The sequence below is a fragment of the Oryzias latipes genome, chromosome 2 (assembly GCF_002234675.1).
Source record: "Oryzias latipes chromosome 2, ASM223467v1".
In the NCBI taxonomy this organism is placed as follows: domain Eukaryota; kingdom Metazoa; phylum Chordata; class Actinopteri; order Beloniformes; family Adrianichthyidae; genus Oryzias; species Oryzias latipes.
In genome coordinates this window covers 4,009,988-4,025,750 of record NC_019860.2, presented here as the reverse complement: position 1 = coordinate 4,025,750, position 15,763 = coordinate 4,009,988, and the positions used below count along the sequence as shown (strand labels likewise).

The following is a 15,763-nucleotide window of genomic DNA, read 5'->3' as shown; positions in this document are numbered from 1 at the left end:
TGCTCCTGAACACACTTTTCTGTCTCATTGCAGGTTGGAGAACTGCAGATTGTCAAAGATCAGCTGTAAAGATCTGGTCTCAGCTCTGAAGAAAAACCCATCCAATCTGACAGAACTGGACCTGAGCGAGAATAACCTGCAGGATTCAGGAGTTCTTCATCTGTGTGGTTTTCTGGACAGTCCAGACTGCAGACTGCAGACTCTGAGGTCAGACTCCATGTCTCTGTTGTGTTCAGATCAAAATGATAAGAAAGTTGTGTTGACCCACAGTGAGCAGAAATGTCCAGATTCTGATCTGCAGCAGCATCTTCCTGTAGCTGCTTGTTCTCTACAAAGATCTGCAGAAGAACTTATTTTCTTCCTGCAGCTTCTTGTTCCAAAGCTGTCTGCTGACATTTGTGCTCCACAAAGTTCTGCTTGCAGCCATCAGCTCTTCTTTGTGTCTTTGCTCCAACAGACTCCTTTAAAGCGCGTGCAGAAGAAGCAGCCGTGCACGCTCACATGCACTCTGAGTCCTGCTGCTGTGTTTCAGCAGATGCAGCTGAGAGTCCAGCGGCTGATGTTTGTGAGCAGACAGTGAGCAGTCATGCTACAGCTGGATGCTGCTCTGACAGACACATCCTCCACAAACATCCTCACCTTTTCATCCACAAACATCATCACATCATCCATCAAAGCTCCCAGCAGCTTCTGACTCTTCATTCAGAGCTGAAGTCATGGATCAGGGATCAATGTCCAACATTTGCTGCTGACTCTTCCTCATCACTTCTTTCTTCTCTCTGCTTTGATCTGTTGGAGCTGAAAGTCTCTGCTTGAAGGGCTGCAGCAGAGAAGGACTGGAAGATCATCTCCTGAAAACTGGGATGAAGACTTTCCCGCATCCTGCTGCTGAAATTCTCCCATGATTCAGTGCTGTTTGGAGAAGAGCTGAGCAGAAAGAGGAAGTGGACTTTTTCTGCTGTTGCTGCAGAAACATCAGTTGGTTTGGATGCAGCCACAGGCTGATGTTTGACTTTCACACATCTGGACTTCTTTCCTGAAGCAGCTGCATGTTGTCCTGAATGTTCCTGAATGTTCTTCTTCTATGCTTCTGCTGGACTCTTCTGATCTGCTGCTGTTGCTTCACATCTTTGGACTTTTTCTAAACTTTCTGATCTTCTTCAACTCTTTAGAAGAAGTGAAGGATGAAAAACATGAACTTTATCTTGAAACTCAACTCTTTGTTCTGGATTCAGGATGGAGAGATGCAGTTTGTCAAAGTCCAGCTGTGAAGCTCTGGTCTCAGCTCTGAAGTCCAACCCGTCCCACCTGACAGAACTGGAACTGAGCTACAACTATCTTCAGTCTTCAGATGTTCAGCAGCTCCAGGATCTTGTGGAGAGTCCAAACTCCAAACTGCAGACTTTGAGGTCAGTAGAGGGTTGGAGTCAGTCCAGCTGCTTCCAGATGTTTGGTCCTAAAGTTAGTCTGAGAGCAAAGATGCAGAGTTTCCTGTGAAGCTGCAGCTTCTCAGTGAAGCTCTGAGGAGAATGATGACAGGCTTCAGGACAACAGTCAGCCAATCAGAGCAGCAGAAGCTCCAACAGGTGAAGATGACAGGAAGCTGCTGCTCTGAACAGGACTGAAGCTCCTGCTGCTCTTTCTGCTGCTGTGCTGCATCACTGACTGACAGACCAGGATCAGGAGACACTCCTTCATCTCTGTCTCTCTACTTTCTCTCTGTAGGTGGAAGGGCTGGTCAGTCTGATGTTCCTCCTGGAGGAGCAGAGAGGAGCAGCAGCAGCTTGTCTGCAGAGATGTTGTGACTGGACGGTGTTCCTGGGAGGTGGAGAGCAGAGTGATGGAGGAATCAGAGGAAGTGGAGATGAGTGTCAGAGCTGCAGCAGGAACTGATCTGAGATCAGCTCCACTGTCTCTCTCAGCATCAAGTGGACAGTTATTGTGCTGCAGCTCCCCCGGTGGACTGATGGAGAACTGCACTTCCTCTTCTCATTCTAACTTGGAGTGTTGATCTGAAACATGGGTTGGATTCAGATGTTCAGCAGCTCCAGAATCTGGAGAAAAACAGACCTGCAGACAAACAGATTCTTTTCTAGATCATCACTTTCTTCTTTGATCTCCATTTGATGGACAGATGTGAGTTTGGGATGGACCAATCAAGGATTGAAGGAATCACTGATCAGACAGAACATTTCTGGATTATATAGATCTATGTGTGGTTCTGGTTCTGTCTCTGGAACAGGGACAGAACCAGGACTTTGAATCACAAGATTCTGGTTCCAGACTTTTCACACTTTTCTGTTCTCCAGAAACTCTCATTGACAAACAAAAACAGAGTTTCATTCATAAACCACCAACATGGTCCATAACATGTGACCATAATATTTAAAGTGTAGACACAGACATTCACTTTGGTCACATGACTCACTGGTTTGGATTCAAGTTATTTGAAGTCAAGTTTTTTCAGCTCTGTGAATGTTGATACGATCTATGGTTTTGACATCAGACGCTACCTTTCCAGAAATGACATATTTTCAGTTGTTTCACACTTTTTTGTTATGTATATAATTCCACATGTGTTAATTCACAGTTTTTATGCCTTCGGTTTGAATCTACAATTTTCATAGTCATGAAAATAAAAAAACCTCTTTGAATGAGAAGGTGTTTCCAAACCTTTGGTCTGTACTGTAGATGTGCTGCCAAACATCTTCATTGCTTTTTTTTATGTTAGGATTTGTGTCATTTGGGAGGGTGGCATAGAAGTCAAAGAGACTGTTGGGCTTGAATGCATCTTTCAAAACATCACAGTTCTGTAACTCAGCTAGCTCAAACTGATAAGATGGCTGGGCTTCATCGATGTCAGCAAGAAAGGGATTTTGGAAAAGACAGATTTCTTTTGCATTGTTACTGCTGTGGCTGTATTTGATTTGGATTTCTTTTTGTTCTGTGTGTTTTGTATTTCTGTAGCAGAGTGGGACCTCTGTGTTCTTGTGCATTTTTGTGTTTGTTTGTGATTATTTTTAAGTGTGCTGGAAAGAGTGGGGGCTCCATTTGGACCCGGGTTGATGTCTGCATTCCAAACCCTTGTGCTATCCAAGGCACTTTAACGTTGGGAGTGGGTCATTTAGACCCACTAGACAGTGCTCTGAACCTTTTATCTTCAAGGATTTGTGATCTTCACTGGTGTCCATGGATTACATGAAATTCTCTTCACCTTTATCCACCTTTGTCATGGTAGGGAGAACAAATCAATATAAGTATCGGGTCATCTGGACCCCATAGGATAGCACAAGGGTTACAAGCATCATGTGGTCCTCCAGTCTATGGGAGCTTGGCTGCAACCAGTCTCCATTGCAGCTTGGCACTCTTCTCCATTTTTTTTGTAGTTCTCCACCTGTATGTTGTGTGTTGCACTTAGTGTTGTTTTCTAGTGCTTTGTGGTTTTGTGGTTTTGTACCCATTCTGTTTAGTCTTTTGGTTTCTAATTTTGTTCATGTGAAGCTTTAGGGGTGAACTGTCATTTTCTTTAGTACTCATTTTCTCCTGTTGAAGTCAGTCCAAGGTGGTTAGTGTTTGTCTTTGTTTTTCCCTTTTCCTTTGGTTCAGGTAAGATTGTTTTCTGGGCTTAGATAGGTAGGATTTGTGTTTGTTATTTTGGCCTTGGTTCACCCTGAAGCCTTTCAGCTTCTCCTTAAGTTATTGTTTGTAAATTTATTAATTTGTAAATAAATGTGTTAAATTTGTATGAAGACATGTTTGACATTGTTTGGTGTTTTTTTATTTATTTAAACATGGCGGCCAAAACCATTACTTTTTACGTCATGCCCCTCCAGATACCCCAACACGTAAAAAGACATGCATGAACATGTAGTCCACAGAATCGCACACCGAACTCCACCTTCAGCATTTCCAGCGCTTCCACACACTTTTCAGATGGGAACCGGAAGGCTGGGTTCTCTGCAGAAAAGTTTTTGTTAGCAGGGAGATTGGAGAAATTGTTCTTTTCTCACATGTCCCAATAAGCAGCGCTAGTTTTACCTAAAAAAAAAAGGCTTTTATGTGGAAATACATGTCGCAAATGAGATTTCCCTGGTCTTGTAGCTGCAAGTTAAGGCCGTTCAGCATTTCTGTCACGTCTATTAAATATGTGATGTGCCATACAACCTTAAACTTGAGAATCTTCGGTTCTCACTTAGAGGCTCAATTAAATCCTTTCAGGCTACTTGAAAACCCTTTCTACGGTTTGTCAGTACCATGGTCTTGCCTTCTGATTAAAACTGAACTATACTAATGTTTTCTACTAATTTCTCCTCCAAAATACATTATTGTACTCAAAATTACATCATTTTTATTATTATTACTATAAGGGGGAGGGCTGGCTGGGGCTGTATGGGGTGGGATTGCGATGATAGAGTGGTAGGGGAAAATAGTTAAGGGGTTTGGGTGGGGTGACACTTTGTTTTTCTCATTCAAAATTGTAAAAAAAAAAATATTGGAATGTCTGTTATTACAAAATGTTCAATAAAGAAAATTGGAAAAAAAATGTTATGTGCCATTTCCATTCTGGGCTGATCAGCTCTGGGACCGTTTTGACTTTTGAAGAAAGAAATGCGTTAATTTCTGTTAGCAGCTCGTAAAAACGCCTCAAAACTCTGCCGCGGCTCAACCATCGGACCTCTGTGTGGTGCAGCACATCTCTGTGGGCAGACTCCAATTCAGACAGGAGTCTCCCTTCAGTGAAAGCTTCCCCGCAGCTAGCTATCAGTTGAGCAACACAGAAGCTGGTCTGAAGTAATGATTGGTTTTATTGACTTTGGTATACAAATGCAGTCTCGTCTGCTCACATTTGGCCTTGCAAGCTATGATATTTGTCTGTCTGACGGGATTCATAATGTTGGCGTAGATTGTATTCTTTGAATACCGCCGCCGTCTCTTGGCGGATGAGACAAACAGCCTTTTCTTTATGTTGAACAAAAAACACAGCTGGTTAAACACCCTGCATTCAGAGTCAATTTTTCTATCACCCAAACATTTTGTCATTTTTCCGTTCCTGTGGGGGGTGGGTGGACTCACGTTCAAATTCTATGACTGGGGTAAAGTGAAGTTGGAGTAAAAACATTTTAAGCTTGGCTGAGATTTCAATTCAAATAAGCTTTATTGACATGAGGAAACAATTCCAGGGATTGCGTTGGGCAGGCTCAATTCACCCCTAGTTTTTCCGTCCTACCATGAGTCTCGATCGGCCAGAGTAAAAAAAAAAGAATGCAAAAAAATACGTGTCGTTTAGGGGGCCGGGTCAAATGCGTGGGCAGGTGGGGTCCGGTCCCCTGGCCGTAGTCTTAATTAAAATAAAACTGTACTTAAAATAGTTTTCTTAGGAAGGATTTAAAAAAACTCATTTCATCTCAATTCTTGTGGGTCTGCTGTCCCTTTACATCTGAATTATGTTGCCAAAAGGAAGAATAAAAAGTAAGGAACATCTCTGCTCTTCTTCCTCCCCCTGAACACCTTCATCCCTGCAGGTGAAGCACAGCAGAAAGCAGTGCTTCACCTGCTACCTCTGACAGTGCAGCAGGCAGATCCTGAGCATCCCTTTGGGTGGATCAGGCGCCAAACATCAGCCATGCAACATGATCCACCAGATGGTCCCCAAGACGCCTCCCATCATCCAGCTGCTGTACCAGTATGACCCCCTTGTGGAGGACAGGAAGCAAGCCATGACTGAAACCATCATCACTATGGCCGCAAAGCATTAGAGAGGGTTTCAGTTTTTGGTGAACTACATGCACAAAAGCTCATATTTGCCTGCATCGTGATTTAGAAAAAGAAGTTTAAGCATAAGTTAGTAAAAAATGTTAATGCGTAAAAGCTCAGATCTGGAAAACTGTTGTATCTGTTAACTGTGAATGTATCCATGATAAATGGTTTTGACATCAGACCCTACCTTTCCAGTAAAGCCTAACACACACCTTTCCTGACAGGTCGAGCTTGATCTGCTTTTGCTCTCATTGTTTGGTCGTTTTTTTTTTTTTTTTCCACATTTCTTTTGCATGTACAAATTGTGTGTAAAGCTTTGATAATGTACCAAAAATTCAAAAATAAAAACAATATTACAAGAAAGCAACAACGCGCCTTTCAGATGTTGGAACAGACTATATAAGACTGTTTTACTGTTCCTATAGTTACATCTTTAATCTGATTCTGAAGGAAGTTTTATTTTGGAAAGCCACTGGATTCTCAGCCACATTCGACTCGTTTTTATACGCATGTCAAGACATCTTGAAAATCCATCTGCTATTTTCTGTGCCGACAGCTAAATTGAAAACCCCAAGCTAGTAAAATGAACCAATAACAAATGGATTTGGAAAGTTTGTTTTCACAGAAAAAATCCAAAGAGCAAACAGAATAGGAGCCTTCATGTTCAAAATAAAAAGAAATACGAAATTTGGCAAACAAAACCCTGAACTCTTTTTTGGAAATATGGATATACTGTGACAGTTGTTCCCACACACCATAATTATGCATAATATTCAGCAACCAACTCTCTAATATCATGAGGGTGCTGCTAATAAATTTGTAAATGTTTGGATTGGCATTTTCCTTTTTATTTATTTATCCGTCGCACCTTAAAAGTTGAACGAGGACGTTTTTCATTGGACCCAAATGTTGTATTTATTTTTTAAACTAGTAAATGTTTTAAAAAGTTCTCTAAGAGACATCTAAAAACATTCGTCGGTTAGATACCTACATGTAAGTGTGTAGGAGTTCTCTATATGCAGAGCACTAAACATTAATTTCCTCCAAACAAGCCAGAGCAAAGTTTGCTGCTTACCTCCCCTCTGCGGTCCTCATGGAGACTGACGGGAATGCCGCAAAAGTACAGGAAGAAGTGCAATCATCAAAATAAAAGTCTCCACTTAGAACATTCTCATACAAACAAGAAAAAAAGACGACAAAGGTGATTTTGGTGAAATTAACATAAAATAAATATTAAATGTTAAACCCCCTCATGGAGGACAAGAAAACATGCCATGACTGACACCATCATCACTATGGCCGCAAAGCATTAGAAAGGGTTTTGGGTTTTAGTGAACTACATGCACAGAAAGCTCAAATTTACCTGCATCGTGCTTTAGAAAAAGTAGTTTTAGTGGAAGTGAGTCTTTTGTGTCTATAGAAGTCAACATGCATGAAATGTGTCCCTAAAATGGTGAAGTTTAGTTAATGCTTTAAAAAAAAGCAAAGTTTGTCAGTAAATTTGTCTTTTGGGTATAAAAGGTTGACATTTGGGCATAAGTGAGCAAAACCTGTGCGTAAAAAGGTGCAATGTCAAGTGAATGCTTTTTGCAAAACAAAAGCCAAATTTAAGTTATTTCTATATTGTGCCCCAAAAATGGGTCAATACGTGAAATGAGTTACTAAAGAGGTGCAATGTTTGATTTTTTTAAGCAAAGTTTTTGCAAAAATATGGCTAACATGCATAAAAGTTTATATTTGTGCATAACTACACAAAATATGTTCCCTTAAGAGTAATATAGTCTAACTCTTTGGGAAAAAAAAGTTAACCTTCTCCATAAGTGTGAAGAAACTGGATTCTCTAGAAAGGACTGTATTATGTTAGTTCGTAACCCCGTCAGTTTCTTGCACACAGAAATGAATGAATAAGACTCAGAGACAGTTACTTAGCTTTTGTGGAGGTTTTACTTCGTACAAACACGAAGGGGACAGACAGATGAACATGGTGCATTCAAAGTCCGAACCAACGAGCTCAGAGATGGGTTTGGTATATAAAGCCTGCATTTGCATATTCAGAAGATGGTCCGATAGACCCTGTGTGAAAATCACGCCCACAGGTTACTGCTGGAGAGAAGCTCCAAGGCTAAAGTGAAGATAAGTCTGAGGCCTGCTCAGCAGATCACACATGCACAGAAAAAGGGAGGATGAGAATAAACTATGAGAACAATAGTTTGGCTGTACTTTCTTCAAATGTAATATAATTTTGAGATGACAATACATGCTCAGTGAATTAAGTTTAAACCATTAGTGTAATGAAAGTTAAAGGCAGTTTCTAACTATTCTTCACAATAAGTTTGTCTTTTGTGCGTAAAAAAGCCAACATTTGTCTTTAAATACATGATATGTGTGCCTAAAAAGTTCAAATGTTTGGTAAAAATACCACACTTCTCACTGATGTTCACGTCCACTTTATTCTTCATAGTAAAGATTGGGACAGAACACTGAGAACCAAAATGAACAGATAAACACTTCTAATCTCTACTAGCCCTTGTGCTATCCTAGGCACTTTACCATTGGGAGCTGGGTCATCTAGACCCACTAGACAGTGCTCTGAACCTTTTTTCTTCAATGATTTGTGATTTTCACTGGTGTCCATGGATTACATGAAATCTTTCTACCTTTATCCACCTTTGTCATGGTAGGAATAACACGTCAATATAAGGGTGGGGTCATCTAAGATAGCACAAGGGTTAAAAAACATGAATCATACGAACACAAAAAAGAAACACCAGTCTGTTTCTTTATCCACCTTTTCATTAATACATTTTGGTGAAAATCCTTTCCTCTCAAAAGTCATACTTGCTCAAACGAGTCAACAAAATATAAACTGCTGTTGTTTTTTGTTTAAAACTATCACTACATGTTCACTGTTCGCACAAAAACTATTAGAATTAAAGATGTATTCAAAGTATTTCTAGTGTTGTCATGGTAACACACAAACATAGACAACATGCACATTGTCTTAGCATAAACTACAACCACAATGATCAACTAAACAACTTTACCCAAAATATAATCCTGCAAAATAAAAAAAATAAAAAAATCAACCTATACAAATTTTACAACAAATCAAAAAAAAACAGTAAAAGAAGTAATGACAACTTTAAACTGATAAAAGCTATTCATCGGATGAAGAACACATTACTATTCACAGATAAATCGAAAAGAAGCATTTCCGTGAAAAAAATTTTTTTTTTAACCATTTAAAAAAAGGTGAAACTCATATTGTCTAGTATCTTTGCACATATATTAAAATGTATCAATCCTATATTTTGGGTATATTAATAATTGTAGTTCGTAGATGGTGAAAACCTAAAACATAGTGTCTTAGAAAATTAGAATATAATATCAGAAGAATCAAAAAAGATGTTTTCAGTACATGTCAGATTTCAGAGAACTCTACTTTTTGTTGCATTCACTTGTGCCCCCTTCTAATTGAATTACAGCATCACTCCCTGTGGTATGGTGGCCATCAGCCTGTGGCTCTGTATACATGTAATAAAAGCTCAGGTTGCTTTGATAGCTTTCAGGTCTTTGCTGGTTCTCGTCTGTGTTTTGAGATGCTTGACTAAAACTTTTATCGTATGGTTTATAAGAGAGAGGCTTCTCTCCTGTGTGCGTTCTCATGTGCGTTTTGAGATTACATACATGACTAAAACTTTTATCACATAGTTTGCAAGAAAAGGGCTTCTCTCCTGTGTGAGTTCTATTATGTGCTTGGAGATGAGATAAACGGCTAAAACTCTTATCACATTCTTTACAAGAGAAAGGCTTCTCTCCTGTGTGGATTTTCATGTGGGTTTTGAGATTACATTCAATGCTAAAACTTTTATTACATTCTTTGCAAGAAAAAGGCTTTTCTCCTGTGTGAGTTCTCATGTGCGTTTTGAGATGAGATATTTGACTAAAACTTTTATCACACTCTTTACAAGAAAAAGGCTTCTCTCCAGTATGAATCCTCATGTGTCTTTTGAGATCAAATCTTTGAATAAAACTTGTATCACATTCCATACAAGTAAAAGGCTTCTCTCCTGTGTGAGTAGTCATGTGTTTTTTTAGATTAGATTTACGAGTAAAACTTGTATCACATACTTTACAAGAAAAACGCTTCTCTCCTGTGTGAGTTGACATATGAATTCTGAGCTGAGACCAGTCACCAAAACTATTACCACATTCTTCACAGATGTAAAGTCCTTCATCAGACTCAGTTCTCATGTGGACTGATTTTAAAGAGGAAGGTATCTCTTCTTTTGGGAATTGTTTGCATTTCTTGACCAAAGTCGCTTTCTTGAAGCTATTTCTAACATCATAGTCAAATTGACCTTCTGACATGTCCACAGTTTGGACATGACTTCTGTATCTTCTCTTCCTTTGATCTCTGTTCTGTGGGTCTGTCTCTTCATCTGTAGTTGATTCTTCATGTTGATTTCCATCTTCATCCTGACTATCAGTTACATCAAAGCTCAGCTCATAGTTTAGATCTTCTTCACTGTTCTCATCTTCCTCATAAGTAGGAATTTCCATCAAGGTATCAGTCTCCTGCTTCAGATCAAGCTGCTCTTCATATTGACTGATGAAGAACCCTTCTTGCTCCTCTTTAACCTCTGGAGGTTCTGGTTCCTCCTCTTCTTCTTTAATCTGAGGAGGTTCGTCGTCCTCCAGCTCCCTTTTAATGTGTAGAAATCCTGGTTCATTCAGTTCCTCTTTAGTCTGTGAAGGTTCAGGTCCCTCTTGTTCCACTCTGAAGTTCCTCTGCTGGTTGCAGAGATCTTCATCTTCTGTCACCCAATCCTGGGGAAGGACTGCAGGGACACAAACACAAGAAAGAGTCTTTTATTTTTTAAAGGACTTTGTGTATAGTTAGGCACCAGTAAAAATTTAAATCGCCTCACTCAGAAGCCCGGCAGTTTATATTTATTTTTTCCGTCTTCTAAACTCGTTTTGTCCCCATCGGTCACACGGCTGCTGGAACCTATCCTGGCCACTTTTGGGCAAAGGCAGGGGACATCCTGGACAGGTCGCCAATCTGTCACAGGAACACAAATCACACACCTCTGCACTTAGAGGCGATTTAGAGTAACCAATTAACCTTTGAAGCAGGTTTTTGGGCGGTGAAAGGAACCCGGAGTCCCCGGAGAAAACCCACTCATGTACGGGGAGAACATGCCAAGTTGGGGCTTGATCCGGAACCTTCCGACTGTGAGGCAAGAGTGCTGACCATTGCTCCACAGTGCAGCCCCAGTTTATATTTTAAATAAATAAAAAAAATCCATCCATCTTTTTATGAATCCGTTTCAGGGTCATGGGAATCCTGGACAGGTTACCAGTCTGTCACAGGACAGCACAACCCCAGATCATGGAGGCACTACCAGGAGACAGGCCAGTACACCAGGAGATGTGCATGAGGCAACAACCCAGCATCAGGACCGTACCTCCACTTTTGTGCAAGGAAAACAGGAGGAGCACTGCCAAAGCCCTGTATATGGCCACAAATGTTCATGTGTCTGCTCATACTGTTAAAAACAGATTCCACAGGTAGGAGTTGTGCTCACAACCCAACACCGTGCAAGACGTTTGGCATTTGCAAGAGGACACATAGATTGGCAAATCCGCCACTGGCGCCCTGTGCTCTTCACAGATAAAGGCAGGGTCACAATAAGCACACGTGACAGAGTCTGAAGAAGACATGGAGAACGTTCTGTTGCCTGCAACATCGTCCAACATGACCGGTTTGGCAGTTGGTCAGTAAGGATTTGGGGTGGCATTTCCTTGGAGGGCTTCACAGCTCTCCATGTGCTCACCAGAGGTAGCCTCACTGTCATTAAGTATCGAGATGAGATCCTCAGACCCCTTGTGAGACTAATATGCTAGTGCAATTGGCCCCGAGTTCCTCCTAAAGCAAGACAATGCTAGACCTCGTGGCTGAAGTGTGTCAGCAGTTTCTGCTAAACGAAGGTATTGTTGTAATGGACTGACCCGCCCATTTGACTTTTGGTTCAGGGTTAACGAACAGACACGTAATGCCTGCTGTATTGGCTGCTCTCTCAAAAGATTTTCAAGCGACTTAAAAGCTGTTTCAAAGATCGTCAAGCGACTTCAAAGCTGATTATTTCTAAGAAAGACAGCAGTCCATGGCCCCAAAGAAAAAACAGGCAACAAGAAACAAAGATGAAATTAAAGCTGCACTCAACGAAATCCATGCTAAGCCAGTTCCTCTCATGGAGCTAGTTGAATAGTTCCGAAGACTCCAAGCTTATAACGAACAACAAGATAATCGGTTCTAGATTCTGGAGAAAAGAGTGGACGACATGGAACAACAAGCAAGGATGAATAATGTCATTCTCACTGGATTACAGGTCAAACCTCGGGCAAAGCTAAATGCAGCTGGAGTTAGCATTGCTAATGCTAATAGCAATGCTAGCATTCCTAGCGGTTCTTCTGAAACAGGGAGCAATGGAGTGTCTCTGGAACACCAAGCTGAATCATTTCTCACGTCTAAAGGGATTTCCCCTGATTTAAACATCATCGAGACCTGCCACCCACTCTCCAGGAGAAAGGAAACGGAAACTTCCCACCCTGGACATTACCTACTGAAACTACTCCCTTCAGGCAGGAGGCTAAGGTCCATCAAGACCAGAACCACCAGACACAAGAACAGTTTCTTTCCCTCTGCAGTCAGACTCTTAAACGCCCTGTAACCCCCCCCCTATATTTCACGTCAATGTCCATCCAGTCACCAGCCCACTACCTGCACCTTGAACATTCTCAGTTTGCACTGTTTTGACACTCCTTGCACTACTGACTATTTATATTTTTGTTCTGTCCATTGTGTAAAAATTTTGTTGCTTACTGTTCTTCTGTTTTATGTTGCACATTTGCACCGAAACAAATTCCTACTCTGTGTAGCTACACAGAATATGGCAATAAAAACCTCTTGAAAAAAACCTCTTGAATAAACTAGCGATCCTCATCAGGATTGTGAATTAAAAACACAAGCTAGCTCTCATGAATCAAAGGAGGAATTTGAAGGGAGAACTGCACTTATCAGAAGGTATGTTGAAATCACCAAACGTCCCAGGCTTCTCAAGAAGTGTGAGCATATCGAGAACACTTGGGTTAAAGGTTGCAAGATTTAAGTCAAACCACTCGACCCACCGGACCGGTCCAAGATTCTGGTTGTTAACACCATGAAGGACTTTAAGAAGTGTTTGATCACAGACGTCTGAACCAACAAATGCAGTAATAAATCAAAGAGTCGAATTTAATTTCAAGAAATATGGCGCGTGGATTCATTCCTTTTTCCAAAAGTCTGAAGTGACCCTGATTTTCAGCAGAGTTCTGACCTGCAGATCTCAACTTTCAGCGCCACTGATAACAGCTGCAGAAGGATATGGACTTTTATCTAATGTCGGCAGACATGACAGCGAAGAGAAATTAAAAACTCTGTTAAACCAGAAGGACGGCTGTTAATCAGCAGAAGATGGAATACCAACGTTGGACATTCGACAGAATATGGACCCTTTTTTTATTTCACAGCATTACCTTACTATAAGACAAAATGTATTATAATAATAAAATAAAATAAAAACGCTTAATCAATTATTGAAGATGGTTAAAATGATTGATTTCTAATTGATTTCTATATTAATCCACTTGATTCAAAAAGTAATGATTTTCATGTTTATTTTCTGATAGTTTTTTTAATGATAAACGTGATTTTTTTAATGAAAATAATCTGTATATATTTTAGATAACTGATCTGTATGTGGTATTTTATTCAAAATAGTTACATCTACTTTACATAATTATGAAGTAATTCATTGTCATGTGATTTATTGATACTTAAGCACACATAAAGACATGAAACTGCTGGTAAGGCATTGATATCAGATGAAAAGTTATGAACCGCATAATGACAAATCATGTAATAAAATGGTTAAAGTAGAACAGGGGTGGGATTATATAAGTTCGCTTCTTTCCACTCCTGTTCAAGCAATATATAATTTTATGTCTCATTATCCTAAGTTTGTTTATTTTTTATTGTATTGTTTTGTGCATTATTTCCCCGATTGCTTGAAATAAACCATTTAAAAAAAAAATCAAATATTTCCCTAACCAGAATCCAATTGAGCACATCTGGGACATCAAGGTTCGGTCCATCCACCAATGCCAGGTTGCACCACAGACCGTCCAGGAGATGCTTTGGTCCAGGTGTGCAAGGATGTCCCCCAGGATACCAATTGCTGCCTCATCAGAAGCGTACCCGGGCATTAAATGGAAGTCATAAAGACCCGTGGAGGTCACACACACTCTACATTACATTACATCAAAGTTGGATCAGACTGTAGTGTGTCAGCAATCACAGTATGTTATCCTACAACTTGAGTTTAGTAGGATTTTTGGCACGCTTCTCCTCCTAGGCAAAAGCAGCTATCAAGATGTAATCAAAAGTACTTTATAGATCTCCGTTATGAGAAATGTGCTATTACTTTTGGTACCGAAAGCTAATACAGTAAATTTATATTAGCTTTATCTTTGGTGCATCTTGTGTTTTTGGGTTTGATATTTTTGGGTTTTACCTGTTTTTTTCAACTACAGCTCCGCGTTCAATACCGTCATCCCCCAGCAGCTAATCCACAATCTCTACCAAATAGGACTCAACACCGCCATGTGTAACTAACTGGCTGCTAGATCAGGGTGTGTTCCAACTACCGGGGAATCGCACTCTTCAGCGACCCTGGAAAAGTCTATGCCAGGGTACTGGAGAGGAGAGTCCGTCCGATAGTCGAACCTCAGATCCAGGAACAACAGTGCGGATTCCGTTCCTGTCATGAAACAGTAGAGTAGCACTACACCCTCTTTAGGGTGCTGGAGGATTGGTGGGAGTTCACTCATATGTGTTTCGTGGATTTGGAGAACACGTTCGACTGCGTCCCTCGTGGAGGGTGCTCTGGGAATATGGGGTCCGGGGAGCCTTACTGAGGGCTGTCTGGTCTCTATATGACCAGAGCAACAGCTTGGTTCGCATAGCCGACAGTAAGTCAGACCTGTTCCCGGTGCACGTTGGAATCCGGCAGGGCAGCCTTTTATCACCGGTTCTGTTCATATTTTTCATCGAACCTGCAATCTTACGATCATGGGTCGACCGCCCTACCGCTGCACCACGGCCGCCCACTTTATATATATATATATATATATATATATATATATATATATATATATATATGTCAGGGTTGCCTAGTGTTCATTTTAGACATGATCTTGTCTTTCAGGTCAATTGTGGTTGTTGGGGCTGTGTACCCAATCTCAGGGTGGGAGTGTGGTTTAACCTCCTCTCTGACCTGCTGTTCTGGCTCTCCCGTGGCATTGTATTGTATTGCTTCAATCTCAAGTTGTGATAGGAGTTGCCGTTTGTGTATGTTAGAGCACTGGGCTACCAGTTGTTTGGCAGTTAGCCTTGATTGTGGGTTTTGAAGCATCCATTCATTCCACATTCTCTGCATGTAACCTCTCTGGGTGGGATTACTTGAGTAGTAGCATTCTAACAGAACCTTGTTCTCACATCTAGTCCATTTCCGTCTTGTTCCAGTAGCCCACTTTCCATCAGGGTGCTCTGGTCCCTCAGCACCTGACGCAGACCTTGTTTGGCCGAGCGACGTCTGAGCCGGCATGACATGTGGTTCATTATCTCTCATGTTGTGAGGTAGGCATTAGCGTTAAGGGTCTTGCCCAAGGACCCTCACTGGGTGATGTTAATTGCCCATCATTGTTATGGTAATTGCCCCATTGCCCCATTTCCATGGTAATTGCCCCATTTCCTTGCCATTTTTTCCATTACCATTAATTGCTCGTTCCGCCCTGGGAATCGAATCCGGGTTTCCTGCATGACAGTCCTGCACCTTACCAACCAAGCTACCCAACCAGACATTGTAGTGGTGGATAAAGAACAGAGGAAAGCCGTTGTGGT

General features: G+C 41.0%; 1 protein-coding gene across 1 annotated transcript in view; it reads right to left on the bottom strand.

Moving 5' to 3' along the window:
* The window catches only part of LOC101172625 (oocyte zinc finger protein XlCOF6-like), a 185,082-nt gene that overhangs the window by 156,348 nt on the left and 12,971 nt on the right, over nucleotides 1–15,763 (bottom strand). Inside the window, exon 2 of the mRNA XM_023962253.1 lies at nucleotides 8,189–10,598. Coding sequence (XP_023818021.1) covers nucleotides 9,196–10,598 — 1,403 coding nt within the window. The 3' untranslated portion in view covers nucleotides 8,189–9,195. Of the gene's footprint in view, nucleotides 10,599–15,763 lie in introns of the transcript that reaches the window.